Source organism: Diadema antillarum, unplaced genomic scaffold, assembly GCF_040938485.1.
Source record: "Diadema antillarum isolate AM-2024a unplaced genomic scaffold, OU_Dant_1.0 seq00000119_RagTag, whole genome shotgun sequence".
NCBI classification, from domain to species: domain Eukaryota; kingdom Metazoa; phylum Echinodermata; class Echinoidea; order Diadematoida; family Diadematidae; genus Diadema; species Diadema antillarum.
The window spans coordinates 2,153,286-2,178,058 of NW_027271200.1; the positions used below are offsets into that span (position 1 = coordinate 2,153,286).

The window sequence follows — 24,773 nt, forward strand, 5'->3', positions numbered from 1 at the left end:
CTATATTCTTTTGAATGAATGGCATTCTTCGATTACTCATTCATTGCATTTTCATGTAACAGGGCCTGGCAGCACTGTCAAATAAGTACACATCACTTTGATACATTGTAGTTGCTGCAAGTAGTCAAGCAGGATAAATGTAGTCTTGAATGGTGACTAGCAACAGCAACTGATGTGTAATCATGATGTAACTTACAGTGAAATGAAGGACATTTGTGATGACAACATTTCATTACATTTAAACACTTACAAATTTGTAAACCTTTTTTTTTTACCGTTTTTTTTTTACCGTTAATAGAATGGAGACAAGGTAGGCATTCTGTTTGTGGGTTTTAGACAGAGATGCTCCATCCAGAAAGACTGTCGGGGCAAATGTGCACAAATACAAACAGCTTATAGCAAGCCTTTAGTAAACAAGGGCAATTCTGGTAGGAGGAGAAGTGGGAGTTGCCCAGAAAACATTGAGGCTTTCAGGAAACAACTGAAGGTCTACCAAAGGACCACAACTGTGTGTCATAATGGTTTAAGGATAAGGCCTGCATGGATCATCAAAATGTCAGATTTTCAAAATATTGGGGGGGGGGGGAGATTTCGTATACTGTATCATTTTCAAGAACATCTGATTTAAGACAAGTTTTGAACAATTACAAAGTACAAATGGTAAATGGCCCAGCATATTACAATTATGGCTGTTATGCAGACAAACTTTAATACGTGGGATGCGGTGACTTAGTCCAATGCTCGATAATCATGAAATGTATTGTTCAGTCCCAGTCCGCTTAACAAGTGATCCAAATTTCTGAATGGTTGATGACCCCCAGGCAGACCCAGTAAAATCTTTTGTGCTAAAATCCCACAAAGATCCCCAATTATGCATGATGAGCTTTCAGACTTTACAAAATCATAATTGTCTGCCATCATATGCGTACCGTACACGAGAAAAGCTCCACAAAGTGTAGGAACTTGTTGCTGCACTTATTTTCTGTTTGCAGCTTTAAAGCTGTGAACATGCCTCCAAAATCCTTTGATATTTCCGAAATACATGTATGCTGGCATCCTGGCATATATCCAGGTAGCAGGCAGTGATAACCCTCCAGAACGAGCAAGGTCTTGAAGGACTCTCCTAGTTTGGGAAGTCTAGCTAATGTACATGTATGCAGTTTCAAGTCTCCCCTTCCAGAATGTTAAAACTTACCAACATCTAGACTATCTAGTCTCCCAGACCTATTTCAACAGCAGCTAGAATAAAGGCGCATGACCTGCTTCAATACTGTATATGTTAATTCTTTTGTTCTGTTTTGATTTATAGTCTAAAATTTTCTCTTTTGTTTTAACAGTACCAAACCAAGTGGTTCTCATACCAGGGGTACCTACCAATGACACTATAACTGCAAGCTGGTATAAACCTGCTGGAGTGGTAGATCAGTACAACATCAGCTGTAGTAATGGCACTGCATCCCCAGCTACTATAGATGCAAACAGTTACCATCCTGTGAATGCATCCTGCACTGGACTCTACCAAGCTGGAGATGAATACATCATGACTGTCACCAGCATTAGTGGTGACCAGACCAATGAAGCTACCATCACACTTTTTACCTGTAAGTATTCCATTTTGTTGGTTCTGGTTCTTTTTCCCCTAGAAGGGCATACATATTGTAATATCTTAGTTTTTCACATGCGTTTCCAGCCATGATGCCTACTTCTTCTTGACATAAACAGACAAGCAAACTAGCATTTATAAATGCAAGAGAATATTGAGTAGAGGTGTAAAGGTTGAGGTTTGAATTTTCTTCAGTTTTTTCCGACATGTTCTGATCAGCAATTGTTAGGGGGATACAAATTGAAGAAAATTCAAACATCAAAGTAGCGTTTCTTTGCTGCTTTGTTTTGGGTTCTTTTTCAGTGCTAAAAAAGGATTTTGCCTTTCCTTGCCTGTGAGCCATGCGATTTTAATAGCTCAAAATGGAACTCTCCAGTGCAGGGACTTGAATTAGCTATTGCTTGATTTTGCACAATATTGAAAAAAAAATGATATTGTTTCTAGAATTATCAAGAAATACAAATGTATGTGACTTTTTAATAGTGATAAGCAAAACTAGCAAGATTTTAGTCTTGATTGATTCATGAGTGGTGCAGCACTCAATGTATCCAATGCAGTGTGACATGCAGAATTACCTGCTTATCTCCCCAGTCTGAATATACTAGTGTTCGATGAGAACTATTTTCTACTCTGCTATTTAAGTTTTGTTGAACTTTTATACATGTCATCAATGAGATCAATCATTTTGGAGATGCAAATATTGATCCATTAACTTGGATTTGGTTCAAATTCAAACAGGACTTGAAACATAAGAATCAAGAATCATAATGTTTTGAAGAATTATAATCAAGAAAAACATGAGAAAGTAAGTACCCCACAAGGGAGTCATTTGTGTATTATACTGCCTTTTGTGATTCACTCTCATGAAGTAATGGATGTGATCAGGATATGTTTGGTCAGGGAGGTGAGACAAAAAGGAGTGGGCACTCTGCCCTGAGGGTTTTCCCTATCACTCAACACAGGATTACAAGAGATCAGTGCCCCGACGAACAAGTAAACGACCTCTTACGTAACGAGGTCAGTCTGATCGTTATCACTGCTGTTTGATGTTCGATCCTCGGGCCGCGGTGATTTGGCCCTCTATCGTTAGGAGTATGGACAGGCCAGTTGACTTGTGTGTGTTCACAAGTACGTGTATGAGGGTTTTACATTCTTTATGTAGGCTCACACGGCATATACTCTTGGGACCTGCTAGTCTAAGAATTCAGCTCTCGATAGATACAAAAATTTTGAAAATCGGTCAAGAAGAAGTTGAGTTTTGACAATATAACTGTTTAACAATAGCCATTGTTTTGTTCTTGTCTTAATCAAATTATGATGCAATGTCAAGTGTAAATCCTGACTAGTGCTGACGAAATTCACCTGTAGATCAGAAGATGTCGGGGTTTTTCTTTAGTCTGATGTATCATTTCATTGTTCGCTCTTGTTGGTTCTCTTGTCATATTTTTTGGGAAACTTGTGTACATCCGCCAAGACATGTTTTTTTTCTGGTCCCACTAACATATTTTTGTGAGCAATTTTAGTTCTCCAGGGGATGAAAACACTATTTGAATGTTTTTTTTTTTTGTTGCATGCTGGGGATAAATTGAGGCAGGAGGGCTCTAATCTACAAGAGAGTGGTCATGATGGAGACTACTATAGGACCTAATCTTGGTGAAACAACTTGCCTTCTTGCCTGCTGGTGTATGGTGAAGACATGTGAGAGTTCAGTGAGAGCTGAACTATCTCACATGTCCTGTATCAGTGTATGCATGATAAGATACTCCAGTATTCACCATGGCGCTTTTTTGTCTGTCTATCTATTTTTGTTTTATTCTTATTTGAAAGCTGAATGGGTATTTTTACGATGGTTGTTGCTGTTGTGGTTGGTATTTTCTGTGCTAGCTTGGTATCAAAATTATTATTATCATCAGACATTATTAGGGCCTGTGTTCCGCTACTCAACTGTTCATGTTTCCTTCATATTCTTGCAATCAGTATATTATTATTGGTGCTGCTAATCATTATTATTAAATGTTTTTAAGTCTGTGTTAATTTGTTTCCATTTCATGTAAAAATTATTTCACCATAATAGCATGCAAGGTACATTTGTTCCCAAGAAATCTTATAGTACATGGACATGTAATACAGTAATACTACTAATAGGCCAACAGCTAGGGCCTACCTTGTATATTAGCTGCAAAATTCAAAATGTGACCATGCAACCAGTTAACTACACATCACAATGCACCAGTGTTGTTTGCAGTCACAGCAATGGTTAGTGCTTGCAGCCTATACCCGTCCACCAGTACCACGTGGAGTAATCCAGGTTCTGGCCAGGGAGGGGTGAGACCCACCAGCCTGTTGACAAGGATTGCGCATGTGCACTGTGCGGCCAAGCGGCAGTAATCTAGTTAGTGGAGTGGTCTCTTGGGGAGTGCGGCTCCAAGGATGGTTCAAAAGACACTAATCCAGTGCCCACTCCTTTTCCTCTCACCTCCCTGGATTGGTTTAATCCTCTCCCACAGTACCCAATGCTGTGGTCCTGGTGGAGGGTACCTCTACTACTGATTCGGTGAGTGCAAACTGGGTCGACCCCCCTGGACTGGTCTCATCCTACGCCATTGAGTGCAGTAACGGCACAGCCAACCCTTCATCCATCAACTTTATGGCTGGAGCTCAATACACGGCAGCTTGTGAGGATTTGCTTGTACCGGGGGCCAATTACACCATGACGGTTACCTCTTTCAGCAATGGGCAGAATAATACTGCTGACATAATTCTCACTGCTTGTAAGTAACACGAGATGGATGTTAAGTTCTTCCGTCAGATGTACAACAGCACATTTAATTTTTTGAATTCTTTTTTTTTTTTTAAAGTGGAAATTCAAAGAGAATTACAAGTTGGCACAAATAGTATGCTGTGTTTATGCAAGACTCTTGGAAATGACAAAATGTACGACTTTTGCTCTTTCCACAACCAGGAAAACAATGTAACCAGAGAAAGGAAAAAATTCATATGATGTCTGCGGTAATGAAAGCACTTTGGGTGAATTCTGAAAAATTCAGCAAAGTTTTTCTGATGTAATAAAATAGACCAGTCTAATAGGAACAGAGGACGTGTCTTTATTAGAGCTAAAACAAATATCATAAGTGCATTTATTGTTACTGAAGAAGTTAAATTACTTCGAATTAAGCTAATCGTGATATTCTTCAAGAGAAAAGGTGGCACAGAATTGCTACTATACCAGCACCCAGCTTAGAAACCATCACTGGAAAGGCCTATTTAAGTTTTTAGAAGGCAAGGTCCATCCCATTTTGGAGTTTGAAAAGCCTGCCTAACATATATGGCAAATGTGAATGAACAGCAAACTACCCGGTGCGGCTGCGCAAGTGAATGCATAACTCAAACAGTAGCAAAGCCTAGAAAATGCTGACAGTGACTTTGGCCAAAGTTTTTGGGGTGGGCAAGTGAATGATAGACATGGAATTTTACCTTTTATTTGATAGATGATAGATTGTCATTACTTTTGATGTTTTCAAAGCAGATCATATAAATGACACAGAAAAGTGTTAGATTCACTTTGCATCGGTATTGCATTAATTGGCTAAATAGCAATACAACACTCACCTACACGTAGGAAAACAGTTGCACCTTTGAATCTGTGCACTACAGTATCTATAGGACATAGTCTGCTGTTGCTTGCTGAGACCATTCAGTGATGTCACAAATATCAGGCATCTTTTGCGAGTTTCGGTAGGTTGTCGAAATAGAAAGGAGAATGGTTTCCTTTTCGCTTTATGTTGCACAAATCTTTTCCGTGAGGTTGGGACTCGTAATAATCGAGGCTGGCTTAAACTCTGTGTTCAATTTCTTGAAATGTTATTCATGCTTTATATCTTTGAATGTATAATTTAAACCTACTGTATTACCAGCTAGACTATCTAGTTTTCCAGACAATTCTAATAACAGCTAAGAATAAAAGCACATGATCTGGGCCCCATTTCATAAAGAGTTTATTTGATGACAACTCTTTGCTGGAATGACTATTGTCATGGTAACGACAAGAATACAGCTTCCTGATTGGCTGTTTGCTGTGGAAAGTGGTCATTCCAGCAAGAGTTGTCATCTAGTAACATCTTTTATGAAATGGGGCCCTGGTGCATTACTGCATCTGTTGATCATTATAAATCCGCCCGATGGGTGCTGGAGGCATTATGTTTTCGGGTTGCACGTCCGTCTGTCCGTCCGTACATATGTCCCCATTCATTTACGTGATAACTTGAGTAATATTAAGTGAAACTTTACCAAACTTGGTCCAGGTATAAAGTATGATGGGGCAATTACTTGATTAGATTTTGGGTTTAATTGGCCAGAGGCCAGAGGTCAAAGGTAAAGGTCAAATCATGAAATTGTATCCGTTTACGCGATAACTAAAGACTGGATTATTTAAAGCAAATTTCACCAAACTTTGTCTGAGGATGACATATGATAGGGCAATAGTTTGATTAGTTTTTGAGTGAAATCGGCCAGAGGTCAAAGGTCAAAGATCAAGGTCAAATTCTAAAATTTATCTGTTGATGCGATAACTCAAGACTGGATGAAGCAACTTTCACCAAACTTGGTGCAAGGATGATGTACGATGGGGCAGTTAACTAAGTAGTGTTTGAGTGATATTGGCAAGAGGTCAAAGGTCAAGGTCAAATGCTACAAATTTTGCTATTTCCCCCATATCTATGCAATGCCTGAAGGTATTTTTTAAAACTTTATGTTGACATACTAAATAAAGATTCTCCAGGGAGAGTTTCAGGTCATGAAGTCAAAGTTCAAAGGTCTGTTGAAAATGTGCATTTTTTTCCATATCTCGCAAATAGTTCAAGGTATCTTCATGGAACTTGGTACATATGCATGTACTGACTGGTAGGGATCATCTAGAAAATTTAGGAGTCATGGGTCAAAGGTCAGGGGTCAAAGGTCAAGTCAACTCCTCAAAAATTCACCATTTATATGCAATGCTTGCAGGATTTTTCTTGAAACTTGATATGTATTACCTAATGGAGATTCTCTTGGAAATTTCCTGCCAGAAGGTCAAAGGTCAAAGGGCAGGCTAGAAGGCAAATTTTTTCCTACAATTGTGTATTCTATACTGAAATTACATTTTTCTTCATACCTTGAAAATTAATCAATGCATAAAACTTATAAAAGGGTCAAAAGTCAGGAAAAAAATCCTCAAATTCCCAAATACATGTACAGTTTGTACCAGCACTCTTAGACAATAGCTAGGGTACCTATAGCAAACCTAGTTCAAGGAAAGTAAACATTCAACAGGGAAACACATTTGTGACAAACCTGTCATTTCAATATTTTGCCTTTTATGTGAAACTGTCATCACTCATTGTGAAGACATTGTACTATACACCTATTAGGAGAACCATACATTATGGCTGAGGCATACCAGTCGCCATAGCGACATTTCTAGTTTCATTCTGTTTTGATTTTGATTTTGATTTATCTCTTTTATTTCAGCAGTACCGAGCAAAGTAGTTTTCAGAGCAGGTGACCCTACCAATGAAACAGTTATCTCAGCTGTGATTGCTTCCTCCGCCTACATCTTCTTGACATAAACAAACAAACTAGCATTTGTTTGCTAGTTTGTTTGTTTTTTGCAATTTTTGTATATGTGTCATCAGTGAGATCAATAATTTTGGAGATAGGAAAAAAAATTTTGATTATGGTTCAAATTCAACAGGACTTGAAGCATAATCATGCTTACATCAAGAATCATGATGTTTGAAGAATGTATGAAGAAAGACATGACACAGTATTTAGGGAGTAATCTGTGTATTACACTACAAATTGTACCTTGTATGATTCACTCTCATGTAGTTGTGGATGTTATCGGATTGTGTCTGGTTCTCTCCCACAGTACCCAATGCTGTGGTCCTGGTGGAGAACATCTCTACCACTGATTCGGTGAGTGCAAACTGGGTCAACCCAGCTGGACTGGTCTCATCCTACACCATTGAGTGCAGTAACGGCACGGCCAACCCTTCATCCATTGACTTCACGGCTGAAGTGCAATACAATGCAACTTGTGAGGGATTACCTGTCGCGGGTGCCAATTACACCATGACTGTCACCTCCTTCAGCAATGGACAGAATAATATGGCTGATATAATTCTTACTGCTGGTAAGCAACACCAACGTATGTAAAGTTCCTCCTTCAATTGTATAAGATGACATTTTTTTTTTTTTTTTTGAAAGTCTGTGGTGATAAGCTTCAGGTATTCTTCTATGAATTACACATAGAATATTGAAAATAATAATTTGTAATATATTGATGCCTGAGACTGGAAGTCCTTGTGTACTTGTAACATGTGAAAGATTTATTCTTTTTTTCAGTGCCCTTGCCTCCGGACCTCGAGCCCAATGTGTCTACGGAGACATCAGTAAGTGCTGTATGGCGACACCCTGGTGGTGTGATTGAATTCTTTGGGGTAGAATGTAGTGATGGAACGCCAGGTGGCATCTCTGAGGATTATTTGGGAGACCAGGACCTGTATTGGACATCATGTGAGAATGTGAGTACTCCGGGAGATATCTACCTGATGACAGTGACCAGCATCAGCGGTCGACAGGAGAATCCAGCGGCAGTGAATCTGACAGCATGTGAGTTGACAAAAACTGTCTGGCAGCTTTAATGATAGGTCCAATCGCAAATGCTGTACGAGCTGAAATTTTCGCGGTGGTTTTATTTTTGCAAATTTTGCAAATCGCCTTTGAACCGCGAAAATAACAACACGCGAAAATAACAACGCGCGAAAACAATGCGCGAAAACAACGCAGGGAAATGAAAATCAAGCCATGCCATGTACTGCAGGATCTCACCAAAATTATAGTGCCGTACAGTACACTACTAGTACTCGTAGCTAGCTACGTACGTAGGTCTAGCACACAGCTATCGTGAGCTGAGCCATATGGCCATGATGTGGCTAGCATTATTAAGTACAGTACTTCGAATGCGGAACACATTCATTCACACTGTGGAATCAGGGAGTTAACACATTGAAGTATTGTCACTTACTAGTAAGTTCAGTTAGACCCTCGCAACCGCGAAATTAACAACACGCGAAAATGTCCTCCAAGTAGCAACTTGCGAAAATATCTGTATGCGAAAATTTCAGCTCGTACAGCACATATTTAGGTCATGTGTACTGCACGACATTGGCAAATCAGTCATAAGTACCCTTGACTATGTTGCCTGAGGTGATTGCTAAAGCTTAATTCTCCCTTTTGTTTGTACAAACCAAAAGTAATGTTTTTGGTAGATGATTTTTAACAATGGCAACTACAAGTCCTATTGACATAAAAGTCATAATTTTTAGGTTATTACAAGACTACATTAATTTCATGCAAAGGACACTTATTCTTATCTGTTTTATGTCTATAAAGGAAATGACTCAAGCAAGAACACAGTGATGTGCCATAGGATGCAGTAGGGGCATTTTTTATCTCTTCCTTTATAGGAAGAAAGAAAAGGTTTGCTAGTTCTCCAAAATTTAGAGCTAGCATTTACTCTTTTGTACCAGGGCTGTGTCAGTTTTCCACATTTTTGTGATAGAGATGACCAGATCCAAATTACAGACCACTGTATGAAATGGTTCAGAACTTGCCCATTTTTCTTTCTCCAAAGCTTGTGGTGTGTAGGGATTTCAGCTTTGTGGAACAAAATGAAGAGATTACAAGATGTGTAGATTGATGTCCAACTTGTATCCTACCTCCTACCACAAAGAATGCTTGCTGTGGTAGCTAGTTATCTTAAAAAAAAAAAGATTTAAGACCTACAATTTTGTCTGCTATCTGCTGTGCTGAAAACAAAAATTTGTCCTGATTTTTTTTTTCAGTATGTCCCAAATCTTTTGGTGCGAAATACTAGGATTACTCTCGTGACTCTCAGAAATATCCAAAGAGCTGATCTGTGATGATACCATCACGCCATAAGTCTCCCATAGACTTGTAAGCAAGCTTCACTGAACTCTATCTACTTTAAAAAAAAAAATCAATTCTACAAGACTAGGTTGTGTCCTTCCCTCTTATTACAAGTGGTATTGAAGTCTTGTATTATGTTACCTAGCGATGATAACTTCTAAGAGCAAGCAGTGCAGTTGGAAAGTTTTACTGCTGCATTTTATTTTTGCATGATATTCTTATCTTAAACCAATTCAAGAAGTGTAGGGTGACAGCCGTAGTGATCCATTTAAGTTGCTTCTATGGTTGCTTCTAACATCACTGTAAATTTGTGAAATCCTGTGAAGTCATAAAATCTATAACTTTCTTGCTTTAGGTCCATTCACGTCTGGAAACATAGGCATACAGCTTTAGCTGTAACCTCAAATTATATATATATTTTTTTTTCAACTCAGTGCCAGAGGCAGTGACTCTGAGGGAAGAAGCATCAAACACTACATCAATAACAGCCTCCTGGGAGGTGCCTGGCAGTGTCTTGGATACCTTCATCATCACATGCTCTGATGGTAGTGCATCACCAAGTGAAATCTCCATCACCAGTAATCAAAGGGGTGACACCTTGACAGCTTCCTGCATTGATTTGCCCACTCCTGGTGATGAATATAACATCACTGTTGTGTCTGTCAGCAATGGCAAAGAAAATGCGCCAAGCTCACTTGGAATCATTGCATGTAAGTCTAATAGTTTCTTGTTATTGTTAAAATGCTGTTACGACAGCACCCTTAAGTCCACAAAGGAATCACACACACACGCACACACACACACACACACACACACACACACTCACACACACACAAATAAACGCTCTAAATCAACACTTTATATTATGTAAGATATTTTATGTATGCAGCTTCCATTAAGAGTTTGGAAAACAAAAAGACAAGATTTCAACAACTACGAAAAAGGATGGCAGTGATCTCTAATATACTGTATAAGCTGTTATTTTGGCATATTATACAGATATTTTTGTGATTGAGAGGTCACGGTCATGTTTTCAAGACGTTGTTTTCACAAATAGACACCAAAGCTATTTCATGCACTATTACTCTAGCACATGGCGTAATTTTCATGTGTTGTTAATTTTTGCGAAATTCACAAAAACTAAATACTTGCAAAAATAAAAGTTTATTCAGTACAAACTACAATAACTACTCAATTGTGGCTGTCATACAAACATACTTGTAGGTGGTGAGGTGACTTAGTCCAATTCTAGATAACCCTGAAATGTTTGGTCCCAGTATGGGTCCACTTGATAAGTGATCAAAAATTCTTGACTTTTTGCCAATCCACAGTCAGAATGGGTTCAAATCTAATGTGCTGAAATCCCACGATGAACCTCAAATATGCTTGACAAGTTTTCAGAGTTCCAAAATGTTATTCGTCTACCATGATATAAAAACACATTAACCCGTAAAGGACAGGCGGATTTTGCTACAACACACATTTCACCTGCCCCAGTATACTTGGATCTAATCTTCAACAGGTTAAGAACTTCATTGAAAATTAGCACCAGTAGATTTAAGGAGAAAAACAAAGCAAAATAAAACATAGCTTTATGTCCACAAAAGGAATACCTCAAGCGTTAAGACATTGATATGGCATAGAGTGCATTTTGGGCGCATATTTATTGTGTATGATGTCCCCATAGCAAAAAAAGAAAAAGAAAAGAAAAGAAGTTTGCTAGCCCTCCACAGTGTAGGGCATACATTTACTCTTTTGTTCTAGGGCAGTGAATGCAGCAGTGACTTTCCACATATTTTGTGATAAAATGGACCAGAACCAAATGACAGATGACAGTATAAAATGGTTCAGGACTTACCCATTATTCTTTCTCTGAAGCTTTTGGTGTATAGGGATTTCAGTATTTTGCTTTCTGGAACCTCATAATAGATTTACAAGATGTGTAGATTGATATCCAACTGGTATCATACCTCCCATCATAAAGAATGCTTGTTGTGGTAGCTACTTATGTCGGGAAAAAGGGTCGAGACATAAGTTTGTGTATGCTATGTGCTTTGCTGAAAACAGAAATTGTCCTGATATTGTTATTTTATAAACATGTCACAAAATCTTCGGGTGTCAAATGCAGATGAACACTTGTGACTCTAAGAAATATTGAAAAGAGCTGATTTTAAATCGTATCACCTCACATATCTCCCATAGACGTATAGATAAATCTTTACTTTATTTTTGTTGAATCAATTCTATAAGACTAGGTTGTATCCTTCCCCCAATTTATTGAAGCTTTAGTAAATTAGCACTGATGGCTTCAGGGGGGAATGGTGCAATTGTCAAGATATTTACTTAAAACATTTCTTTTTATGATAGTTCTGTGTATAACCCATTAGAGAGGTGAATGTGATGACCTCAGTGATACCTGTATGTTTCTTGTATGGTTACCCCCAGTATTGCTACTCTGTGAAAGCTCGTGAAACTCCATACTCAAGTATTTTACTTTCTAGGTCCATCCAGATCGCAAACTGTGGTTAAACAATGCCTTTAACCTCATACTACTTCAAATATTTGTTTTCAATTTAGTGCCAGAAGCAGTGACTCTGAGGGAAGAATCATCAAACACCACGGCGATAACAGCCTCTTGGGTGGTACCAGACAGTGTCTTGGATACCTTCATCATCACATGTTCTAGTGGTAGTGCATCACCAAGTGAAATCTCTGTCACCAATGGTCAGAGGGGGGAAAACTTGACAGCTTCCTGTACTAATTTGACCACTCCTGGAGATGAATATTACATCACTGTTGTATCTGTCAGCAATGGCAAAGAAAGTGCACCGAGTTCGCTTGGGATCATTGCGTGTAAGTCTGATAATTTTTTTGTTATTGCTAACACTGTTGTGACAATACACTTCAGACCAGAAAGGAATTGCACAAAACGACAAACACTCTGAATCAACACAAGTTATTATGTAGGATACTTTATGTGCAGTCGCCTTCTTGAAAACAAAAAGACAAGATTTCAACAATCACAAAATACAGATTGCAGTGATGTCTAAAATATACAAAGTACAATCATTACACACTCATTGCTGATGTACAAACAAACTTACAAGTGATGAGGTAAATTAGTCCTGTTCTGGTTCAGTGTGGGTGTACTTGGTAAGTGATCAGAAATTCTTGACAGCCGACAATCCACAGGCAGAATGGGATTAAATCCTGTTGGATGAAATCCCAGGCAGAGCCTCAAATATGCGTGAAAAGCTTTCAGAGTTCCAAAATTGTAATCATCTACCATGATATGTGTTCAGGATCTGAGAATAGCTTTGTCAAGTGCAGGAATATATTCCCGCTTTTAATTCTGACCTGTTTAGATCTTTAAAGCTGTTCGCAGGCCTCCTAAAATCCAGTGATAATTTAAAAGTACATGTATGCTCACATCCAGGCATACAATTTCCAGGCAGCAGGAGGTGATACACCTCGTACGAGCAAGGTCTGAAAGAGCTCTCTTTGTTTTGGAACTTGGGCCATATGTGACCACCCAATTGAAAACCCACAGCAAGTGTTGAATCTTACTGGCTCTCATATGCTGAGAGTATCAGTTATGATGGATATGATGCATTATAAATGTACTTCATTAGTAGTATTATTATTAAAAGGTTGCAGATGAGTATTCTTTGTATTATATCAAAATATGCCATCTGGGTTGACAGACTCAAAAAGTTTGTCTTATCCGGAAGAGTAAACTTTAGTTAACATGCTGTCAAAATTTGACGGATGAAAACAAAACTGATATTGAGACATTAGCAGTTTTTCTGGACCATTTTCTTTTCTTTTTCTTTTCTTTTTTTTTGGGGGGGGGGGGTGGGGAGGAACAGGCCTTGCTTTCACAGTGAACTAATGCATGGTTTCTTTGATAATTCTGTATAGCATGCCTGAGTGACCATTATCTCTAAATCATCTTTTCCCCTTTTTCTATGAAATTGCACCTCCTATCTCTCTCTCTTATTTCAGTCACTTTTTGAATGGGTAGGATGATCCTAATAGCTATTATCATTTTAAAGCTTTGAGTTTACTCTTTCTAACTATGTACAAGAGTAAAATTTCATTTTGGCTTACAGTACTTTTTATGAGTTTTGAGCAGGGTGGTCACGTATATAGGTATAGTCTCAATTCTACCTGTAGCTAGACTATTCAGTCTTCCAGAAGATTCTAATAGTGGCTAGACTTATTTCATAACCATTCACGTAGTTATGACTCATCACCAGACATACTTTGATACACAATCATGTCAAAAGATCTTAAAGCATGCGCTGAGACGAATCACTCACATGACTAGCTGTAGTATGTGCATGCAGGCAATTTTAGTATCAAGCAAACAGTTGGATTCACCACGCATGTATGTTACAGTGATCCTACGTGTGGAGTTTATTATGTATGCCCCCCTACAACGGAGGAAATGAAAGGGAGGCAGAATGCACTCCATAGATCTTGTAGTATTTACAAGTGGTAAATTTAGTGGCTTGCTTACTAAAATGGCTGCTGTTTTGCTCCATTGCCTGTTTGTGCATTTGTGTGTAAAATCAGGCAAGTCACTCATCTTAATGCAACTTTTGGTTGTGTATTAAAACTGTGGAGAAATACTTGGCAAAATGCCAGTTGCTCACGCACAATACAAACACATGTAACAAAATGGATCAAGGGGGGGGGGGGATTCTTTGTGAGTATTTCATAGCTGTTTATAGAAACAAGACTTCTTGAGTTGCAACTGATTGGCAAAGTGCCCTACATCAATGTAAATCAGTCAATTGGTTGCAATGAAAACATCTCGACGGAAGAATTTCATAAATTTGAATAAGACTTCTTGAGTGTTCTCCAATGGCTTAGCACAGTCTGTTAAGTACTGTAAACAAAGACTTCTAGAGCATGCAGCATCAGCCTAGCATTGTATACAGATATATATGGAATGCCATTAAGGAAACAATACAAAATTCATTTCACTCCAGCCAATATTCATTTCACTTTTAACAAATACATTTCACTCACAAACATTGATTTTACTTTTTATAAAAATACATTTCACCTTTCACAATAATACATTTCACTTTTAAATTAAAATTCATTTCATTTTTCACAAAAATACATTTCACTTTTGAATTAAATTTCATCTCACTTTTCACAAAAATACATTTCACTTTTGAATTAAAATTCATTTCACTTTTCACAAAAATACATTTCACTTTTACATAAAGATTCATTTCACTTTTCACAAAAATACATTTCTCTTTTACATAAAGATTCATTTCACTTTTCACAAAAATACATTTCACTTTTAAATACAAATTCATTTCACTCTTCACAAAAATACATTTCACTTTGGCGTACCATATCACTCAGACGAAACCATTTCACTGCGCTAAAACCATTTCACTCTGATAAAACCATTTCACTCTGATAAAAAAAATATGTTCCTCTTTTTTCCCGGCCAAAAGGTGGCGCCAGTCTGAGAGGAGTCACAGTGCCATGGCACTTTGTTAGCACTGAGCTGAGGTGAGTGGCCGGCCGGCCAGCTGGCCGGCTGGCTATGCAGTACCTAGATTTAGCGCGCTATGCTGGCGCGGAAGCGACGCGAGGCGAGCTAGCAGTCGACGGTCCTCGCCTCGGCCTCACTCACATGCACGCTCGTGCCGTTACATGCATACTACATCGAGAATTGAATCTACGCCTGACTTGCTGAATAACGTGTGTTTTACAACGCTTTTCAACAGCGATGTTGTGGGGTAAGTTTGATGTCTGACTTCTTGTGATCGACATGCTATTTTTTCCAGTTCAAAATGAGTATTTTTTTGCCGTTTAAATAGTATCTCGAAGTTGACATTATTAGTATTTTTCCTCTTTCAAAACATTCCCGTGTTTATAGCTGGCTGCTGACCCATCTAAAAAGGGGATTGATGTGACTTTTTGTTTATCAGGTCGGCAATACTTCGTGCTTTACGCAGATACCAAGATCGACGGTGCCCTAGAAGCATAACTTGTTAAAAATTAGGCCTGAAGATTGCATTTTTAGAGGCCAAATAATGTATTCTAGTCCTCCGGAAGGTCACGTGATCGCATCTAGTGCGGAAGGGGACTTTTCGGACCGTAAATGCACCGTTGTTAACGATCTCTGCGGAGGTGCAGGGTCAGTCCCATATACAGGTGTATTGAAATTAGCGTTGTTCATTCGCTCAATTGGAACTTCGTGATATCGTGTGTTGTGTACAGTGAGTCAGTGTAGGCTGGTGGCGGTAGGCCTACAATTGTATGTGGCAATGGCAATTTGTAAATTTGAATTTACAACTTATTCACAAAAATTGTACAGTGTACAATATGTATGCTGTCTATAATAAACAGGGTCTTAGTCTTCATCTCTTAGTAGTTACTTATTATATGATTTACTCATCACTTAATACAAACAAGAACAGTATAGATTCAATATTGTTATTATTATTAGTTTTTTCTTTCGCATGGAGAAAGAAGGCACAAGAGCGATTCTAGTATTTGATGTAAACATAATTTTCATGACATGTTTAAGAGTTGACCCGGCTGCAATGTTAACACTAATAGAGTACCAGGCTATTTGAATTTTTCAAGTTGGTATACAAGTTGTCGGTAAATATAGAGATGTATTAAAGTCTTCCACATCTACAATTTGTAACAATAAAGTTTACAAGGATGTCTGAATGAATGCAATTATTCTCAGAATAATATGAAGAGTTTGTAGTGACCAATATCTCATTTAAAAGGTGTTATTTTGTACTTTATGACAGAGACCGTACTTGAAAATCTTCAAAAATGGACTTATCGGTTTTTGCGAACAGACTCTTCATATGTTTACCATAGTACAGTGCATGTCTGTAGTTTCTCTCTGCTTGAATTGGGGTTTACTCCAACATAATGTTTTCGGACATGTTATTGTGAATAATGGTTTATAATATCATCTATGATTAATTTGGAGTAATATCTGGAAAAGTTGTTATGCATTTTCTAATCCTTTCTCTATTTGTGCCACATTGTATATGTAGGTATCCCCAGTACCTGACATCACACCGATGGAGCATGCATATTTAAGGTGATTCTCTTCTCTGTGGCCTCCAGGAAAATCTGCATGACATAAACGAGAAGATCTACACTGTCAGTTCTATAGTGTATTTTGTTTTCTTGGATGCACACGTACCATTCAATCTCTGACAGATTTTTATCAAGGAGCGCACTGCTGTTTTGCAAGTGCTGAGTGACTTCCTCACAAGAATAGAAACAACTGATTAGTACACCTGTCAACTTTTTCATTTCATTGAAAAACCTAGAGCAGTATGTGATCATGATAACCTACCTCAGAAAGGTGCTAAATATGTGATATGATACAATAGGAAGAATGAAGTTGATATACAATTGTAACATATTACAGTATGTTACTGTATATCAACTTCATTCATCTTTACGGTAACATTTTTAGTAAAGAGGATGTACATGTATATTCTTTGAAAAGCACGGTTGTTGTAGTAAATATGAAGTTCGACCATTACAGATACATCAATGTGTGGAACTATGCAAGATAGTATATGTTAAATTATGTGCATATAAATTACTTTGGAGTCTGTACAGATGGCAGAATTATGAGCCCTGATTAAACTTAATATTATCCTTCATGATATTCTTGATAAATGTTATGGAAGCAAGTACATTGTACAGTATGAAGTAGTATCTGGACGTACAGCCATTACTCGACAGGGGGCATGTCTTGTTGCTGAAGGTATGAATTTAATTTGTACATCATCACTGAAGCACTATAAGAGGTTTAGTTAGTACATGTATGCATGTTTTATTGCTAATATTTTGGTTGTGACCCATTTCAGAAGAGGTTTCAAAGATGTAAGAATTCTGTTCGATCAGGAAGATACACAAGGTATGTCACCAAAAGGAATTGAACGGTCAAGAAGGGATAAGGAAGATGAAGATTTTGACACAACAGTTAGATAGATGATACATTACATTAGTACTTCCCCCAAATCAACCAAAATTTTGAACATGTTCGCATTGAACGGGCATGCTCTTATTAGATACAAATTGTACCTATAAAGAAAAATTGTGGACCTTGTGAAAGGTAAGATGAGCAGATTTTTATAACACCTGGGGGGTTTCATGTCGGCCTGTAGTCCACCCCAGGGTTGTCGAGTGTTGTTACTGGTAAGGGGTTCGAATACACATATGTATCATTCACTCAGTCATAACCATGAAGAGAGTGACACACAGATATTTTAAATGTGTATGATACTGCTTGTGTACATGTACTGATACATGTGTATTCAGTTGACAGAGATGTTGGGATGATTAGTTTGCCTTTTGACATTTCAGATAAGATTATATACAGTCAATGCCAAAGTTGGGAATGAAAGATTTCTTCACATAGATGTTTTGCAAGATGCTATAAGGCCAAATCTAATCTGTCTGCTTCGATTTCCAGTAATATTGATGTTTTAAAGTTACTTTAAATTTTTTATCTGTTTAGTTTCCAGTAAGTGTACTTCATACAGTGGCGGATCCAGTTAGGACCGCAACTGGCGCACGCACCCCTTTATTTTTTGTTGAAACAAAAGAAATTAAAAGAAAAAAATGGGGGGAGGGGTGCATGCGCCCCCCTTTAATTTTGTAAACGTGTCCCCTCTTTACGGAATTCCTGGATCCGCCCCTGCTTCATATGTAGTATGTACACTTCTGAATTGTTGATGCAGCTGCTAGTTCATGTGTTTGAAACATTGGCAGTGTGACCAATAGATACATTGTACTTGCCTTCAAAGTATTTAAGGGCATATGTACACCTTCAAAACATTCTCTGCTGTTTGGACTGTTGATGAAGTTTATATATTTTGTACATGTTTCATTTTGTTTCCAGTAAGTACACTTCATATGTATACATGTACACCTTCAAATTGCTCTTGCAGCTGCCAGTTTACTGTCACCCTCTATTCATGTGTGTGAAACCATGGCGATGTGAATACTATAGTAGATACACGTATGTGTACCTGCCTTCAGAGTACTCAAGGGCATTTGTACACCCTCAAACATTCATGCAGTTTGAAATATTAATGAAGTTATCTCTGTACATGTATCATTTGAGTGAAACCTTGCCAAAAGTGTAGATGGCATGTAATTTACAGAGTATTGCCTCAAAACATTTGTGGTATTCTTGCTTGATTTTATTCACTTACAAAACACTTACTTTAGGTATTTTTTTTTTTTGTTATGTGTGTGATACATTGTCATGAAGATTGGTGGATACCTTGAAACTTAACTGCAGTGTACATGTAGTTCTTTCAACACTTACATGTAATAAATATATATATACATATATATATATATATATGGAGATGTATACTAGTATACATTTATAAAGAAAAAAACTTGTGGATTGTGCTCCTTTCTCTGTTGTTATTAATGAAAAAAAAAGGTATTTTATTAATTGATGAGAATGGCTCGTGCAATAATGTATGTAAATTTCTCTGCCTAGTTAGGTAGGCCTATAGTAATAGAGTGAAGTAATGTAGTGAAGTCCTTGGGATCAACAGCTTTCTTTTGTTATATCAAAATGTTGTTATAACCAAGCATGTAAAAAAAAAGTGGATAATGTAAGCGGAATTTCAATATAATGTAACTGTGTTCACTTTAGCGGAGTGAACGGTATAAGTAGTGGTTATAATGTATTTGAGTGGATGCTTAGGATGCTTTGAATTGAGAGAGAGTGATGTCAATGATTGATGGCAGAATGAAACTGAGAATCAGACACTTCCTGTTGACGAAATCAGAAGGATGGACAAAAGCAAACAAAACAAACATACATTGTATTATGAATAACAAGAACAAGACATATAATCAAAAAAAGAGAGGGAGAGAGAGAGAGAGAGAGAGGGAGGCCCAGCAAGAGGCTGTAGACTATTAGTACGTAATGTCTAATGACAGACACAAGTACAGGATATCACAGCTAGACGCTCGAAACTGACCACGTGTATTTACGCTGGGGTCGCTCATACAGTAACACACATGTACAAAGGCATCGAGGACACACATCAATTTCTATATGTGGGACAGTACAGTACTTCGCGATTTCGTGCCGAGAAAAAAAAGGAATGACACCCCTATGATATCAGCAGGCTGCTGACCCATCTACAAATCATCACATTACACTTTTAGGTATCATCTTAAAGCTGAATAAATTTCCTTTTACATGATATAACTTTTGTTGGTGCCCCACGATGAAAAAGAAGACTTTTAGGAGAATTTTAGAAGAATATCTGTATCCATTATTTCCAGAACATCGGCAATTAGTTAGCCACGAAGTTGATAATCTTTCATGTCGTTCTTGGAAAAATCAACAAGAAAGCATCCAAGTTTTAACCTTTACCTATCAAATAAAAGAAAAATCATGTGAAAACGTAATTCAGTGACCAAGATATGAGCATTTCAAAACGATTCTCCAATCGCGCTCTCTATGACCTGCGGGGTCAACTCGAGGTCACGCGTGCGAGGACATGGATATTCTAGACGGGTTTTTTCGGGCTTGCCGACTGACTGGCTACTCAGTAAATCTAGGTACTGCATAGCCAGCCGGCCAGCTTGCCGGCTACTCACCTCAGCTCAGTGCTAACAAAGTGCCATGGCACTGTGACTCCTCTCAGACTGGCGCCACCTTTTGGCCGGGAAAAAAGAGGAACGTATTTTTTTTTTATCAGAGTGAAATGGTTTTATCAGAGTGAAATGGTTTTAGCGCAGTGAAATGGTTTCATCTGAGTGATATGGTACGCCAAAGTGAAATGTATTTTTGTGAAGAGTGAAATGAATTTGTATCTAAAAGTGAAATGTATTTTTATGAAAAGTGAAATGAATCTTTATGTAAAAGTGAAATGTATTTTTGTGAAAAGTGAAATGAATTTTAATTCAAAAGTGAAATGTATTTTTGTGAAAAGTGAGATGAAGTTTAGTGCAAAAGTGAAATGTATTTTTGTGAAAAGTGAGATGAATTTTAATTTAAAAGTGAATGTATTATTGTTAAAAGTGAAATGTAATTTTATAAAAAGTAAAATCAATGTTTGTGAGTGAAATGTATTTGTTAAAAGTGAAATGAATATTGGCTGGAGTGAAATGAATTTTGTATTGTTTCCTTAATGGCGTTCCATAGATATACCCCTGTTTCCGGTAATGGTGCTCGATCATGTGTTCTGCCTCTTTATGGTCAAAAGCTATATTTTGGTGGATGTCTGCTGTGCGCAATTGACATTTTGGAATGGATATTGTAGAAACTTTATACTCAAGTTTGTGAAAGTGAAATGTAGACTCCTGCTGTTTTTGGTGATGATGCCCTCAGTGCACCGTCTTTTATAGGGTCAAAGGTATTTTGTATATTTAGACCTATCCTATTCCAGCTGTGTTGCATCTGCTATAAGGATTATTTTGTCAATACTCAAGGTCATAATTAGGTTGCTGACTTGTACACACTTGTCTTAAGGCCGGTTTACACCAAGCAGGGTTACGTCAACGGTCCAGTTTTTTTTTTTTTTTTTTTTTTTTTTTTTTGCTATGGTGCACTACAAGGAACTACAACTGTATGTCTGGTTCTGTTACAATATCACTTCCCCACTAATAATTTTGTTACAAAATTATTCATCAACTGGTGATTTTGTTGCTCTTGATTTTGACGTAAGAATAACATATTGGGTAATTTTGTACCAAATTACTGATTTTTTTTTTTAAACAGAACCAGACATGATTCCTTTTGGCGCACCATATCATAAAACATGACAGTTGCTGTTACTGTGCTTGTGTAAATGTGCCCTACATGTGAATACATTATGCATACCAGTAGTCCATACCGTCAAGCAGCATGAGCTCTTCCCAATAGAGGGGTAGAGTACTACCAAGCCACCTGTTCCCAAGATGATTCAAACTTTCAAGTCCCAAGATTATAATTCTTGCAAGATATCAGAGATGATAGTTGGGTCCAGTTCCACGCAGCCTAATTTGTTTAAAACCGAAACATCGTTATACCTGTCTATAATTTTGTCTCCCTGGAATTTCATTTTTCAACTCAGTGCCAGGAGAAGTGACTCTGAGGGAAGAAGCATCAAACACTACATCAATAACAGCCTCCTGGATGGTACCAGACAGTGTCTTGGATACCTTCATCATCACATGCTCTAATGGTAGTGCATCACCAAGTGAAATCTCTGTCACCGATGATCAGAGGGGTCAAACCTTGACAGCTTCCTGCATTGATTTGCCCACTCCTGGAGAAGAATATACCATTACTGTTGTGTCTCGCAGTAGTGGCAAAGAAAGTGCGCCAAGCTCACTTGGAATCATTGCATGTAAGTCTGATAGTTATCTTGTTGTTGCCTTTACACCATCAAACATTTTAGTGTCATAATTGTAATAGCAGTGTTATTAACAACATTTCTAGTATTTTGTTGTTTTTATTGTTTTTGATTTCATGTGGATACCAGCGACTTCAAATACAGTGTGTACTTGTACGTGACCACACTCTCTGAGTGCGTGTGCACATATGTGTGCATGATTCTTTTTTCTCACAATCATAAACACTCATACATGTATTTCAGTGCCAAATGGAGTGGAGCTGCGTGAGGGTGACTCAACCACTTCCTCTGTCAGTGCCCTGTGGGAAAAGCAGAATGGAACTGTTGATAACTACACAATATCATGTAGCGAAGGAAACGCATCTCCACCTAGTATCTCAGTAACAGAAGGGGATTTGGGGCTCTTCAATGCATCCTGTGTGAACCTCCCAAGGCCAGGGGCAGTCTACACTATGATTGTCTACAGTCTTGTTGGGGGAACTAGCAACAGCTCCTCAACGATCCATCTCAGAGCAGGTACAGTATGTTCCTCTGCTCTACTAAGCTTTGCAGGCAGAATCCCCTCACAGACTCCTACTATTCCGTAGTTTGGCTGTTTTCAGCTTGAGCGGCAGTCAAAGCAGCCCAACAACTTGTTTTAGAATACAGGAGTTCAAGTATCAGGCCGAGATGCAGTAAGATTGTTATTTGAACCATCACCACATTACTACGATGAACTCACAGAGTCCAGTGAGCAATGAGTTACTTGCTCGAGGTGGAAATGTCAAAATCAAATTATTTTAAGAAATCAACCATTTTCTGATTCTCTTCTGTCCAAATTTCAGTGTCTTTTTAAACTACTGCAGTGTTTCAGTTTGTTAAAGCACATAAACCAACTTGTCTATTCAACGTAGTCCTGAAATTTGTGTGTGTGTGTATGGAGGAGGAGGTAGTCTCATATTGCATTACTCTAGAGGCCCCGAAGGAAGTGGTTTCACACATCAAAAAATTGTATGTTACACATACACATAATATATGAATACTATATACGCTGAATATTTCGCGAATTTCGCGAGTCAGGTGCTATTTGCGAAATTAAAGACATGCGAAAATATTGACTCTGATCCCAATGTGAATGTGACATGCGCGTGTGCACTTCTCCGTTCAGTGCAAGGCTCCACGGTCGCGAATTTAACCACTCGCGAAATCTTCGGGAATCCCTGATTCGCGAAAATTTAGACTCTCGAAATATATGGCGTATACAGTATATGATATATGTAGAGTGATTCATATGCAGGAGACAAGTAGCTGGCCATTTCCATTTTTTCCCCTTAAAGGGTGCGTACAGTTCTGGTCGAGATGAGAATTTAGCTTTTAACATTTTGAGAGAGATTCAGAAACCATACTACATGTATAAGATGTCAAAGAGGATGCAATTCTAAGGGGTATCAAAAGTTCATTTGATGAAAATCGGCTTTGAAATGGCTGAGATGTCCATAAACAAGGTGAAACAAAGAGATCCTTAAATTATCACTGTTTGGGATATCTCAGCCATTCGAAAACCAATTTTCATCAAATAAACGTTGAATCCTTCTTAAAATTACATGCTCTTTCATATTTCATAAGAGGTTTCTCATCTCACTTAGGAATGCTCAAAACATGAATCCCCACCTCAACTAGTACTGTATAGTCCTTTAATAATAGTGTCAGGAACAGTCACTACAAATTTGTATTTTGATGGATACCATCAACATGTTCACATTAATTTCTTACAGTTCCGGAGAGTGTTGAAAGTGTGACCACCAGAGACTACAATACCACTGCTGTCATTGTGGAATGGACCTTGAAGAATTGTGATTGCGTCTATGATGAATTCAACCTGACCTATGAACCGGATGGCTCTGATCCAATCATTGTAGCACACAGCAATCAAATGACGTATTTTGCTGAAGTAACAGGTCTGACCCAGGGTCGTCAGTATATTTTCACAGTGGTCACAATAAGTGGAGATGGTGCCAGTGGTCCAAGCATTCAAACAAGCGAAGAAAAAACTGTTCAACAAAGGACAAGTGAGTGAAAGAAATTAAGAAAACTGTGCAATAATGATTATCGATGATCATAGTCTACATGCTTGATGGTTTGCCTTATTGTTGCTGATAATCCATGATCCTGCTCATCTAGTGGCTATTTTTTTACCAAGTTTGTCTTTGTATTGGTGATCAGGGGGGTGTTTCATCAACGTTTGTCAGTGCTGACAACTTGAATCACCATAGTAACAGTCAGTGACCAGAGCATCTCAGCCAATCAAAACCAAGGATTTTGCTGAAATTGTCAGCGCTGACAAACATTGATGAAACACCCCCCAGGATTCCAAATATTGTACAGTGAAAAACATCTTTAATGGTTGAATGGGAATCCTTTATGATGTCTACGGGTCTCGCCAATTGAACTCTGAATCTAAAGTATATGGCTCCTTGATATCCTGCGTTAAAACATGTTTCTGCATATTCTATGCTGTATTCATGTTTTCTAGATGTTATTAGATAACTACAATATGGAGCTAGCCTTTTTTTTTTTTTTTTTTTTCTTGCACATACTTAAGTGTATCTGCACTTCAGGTTCAAGGTGAATTTATTAGAAAGAAAAAAAAAAAACAGTTGAAAGTTGAAAGTTTCCTTACATTCAGATTCCCCTGTCCGAAATTATCGTCCCTCTCACTGACCATCTGTTCCTTGTCTTGTCATGGCACTTTAAGGAGAAACTCGCAATGGATATTATTGGTACCTGGCCCAGAAGAGGTGTAAATTCACTGATTAGATTTTAGGCAA

General features: G+C 38.0%; 1 protein-coding gene across 1 annotated transcript; it reads left to right on the plus strand.

Annotated features, from left to right (window-relative positions):
• The first annotated feature begins 1,540 nt into the window (after nucleotides 1-1,540).
• On the plus strand, nucleotides 1,541-24,022 carry LOC139727143 (receptor-type tyrosine-protein phosphatase beta-like). Its single transcript, XM_071638122.1, has 9 exons — nucleotides 1,541-1,601; nucleotides 4,111-4,374; nucleotides 7,509-7,772; nucleotides 7,985-8,251; nucleotides 10,006-10,281; nucleotides 12,149-12,295; nucleotides 21,685-21,960; nucleotides 22,210-22,482; nucleotides 23,721-24,022. Exons 1-9 carry the CDS (start codon nucleotides 1,541-1,543, stop codon nucleotides 24,020-24,022), a joined length of 2,130 nt encoding a protein of 709 aa, XP_071494223.1.
• Nucleotides 24,023-24,773: the final 751 nt, after the last annotated feature.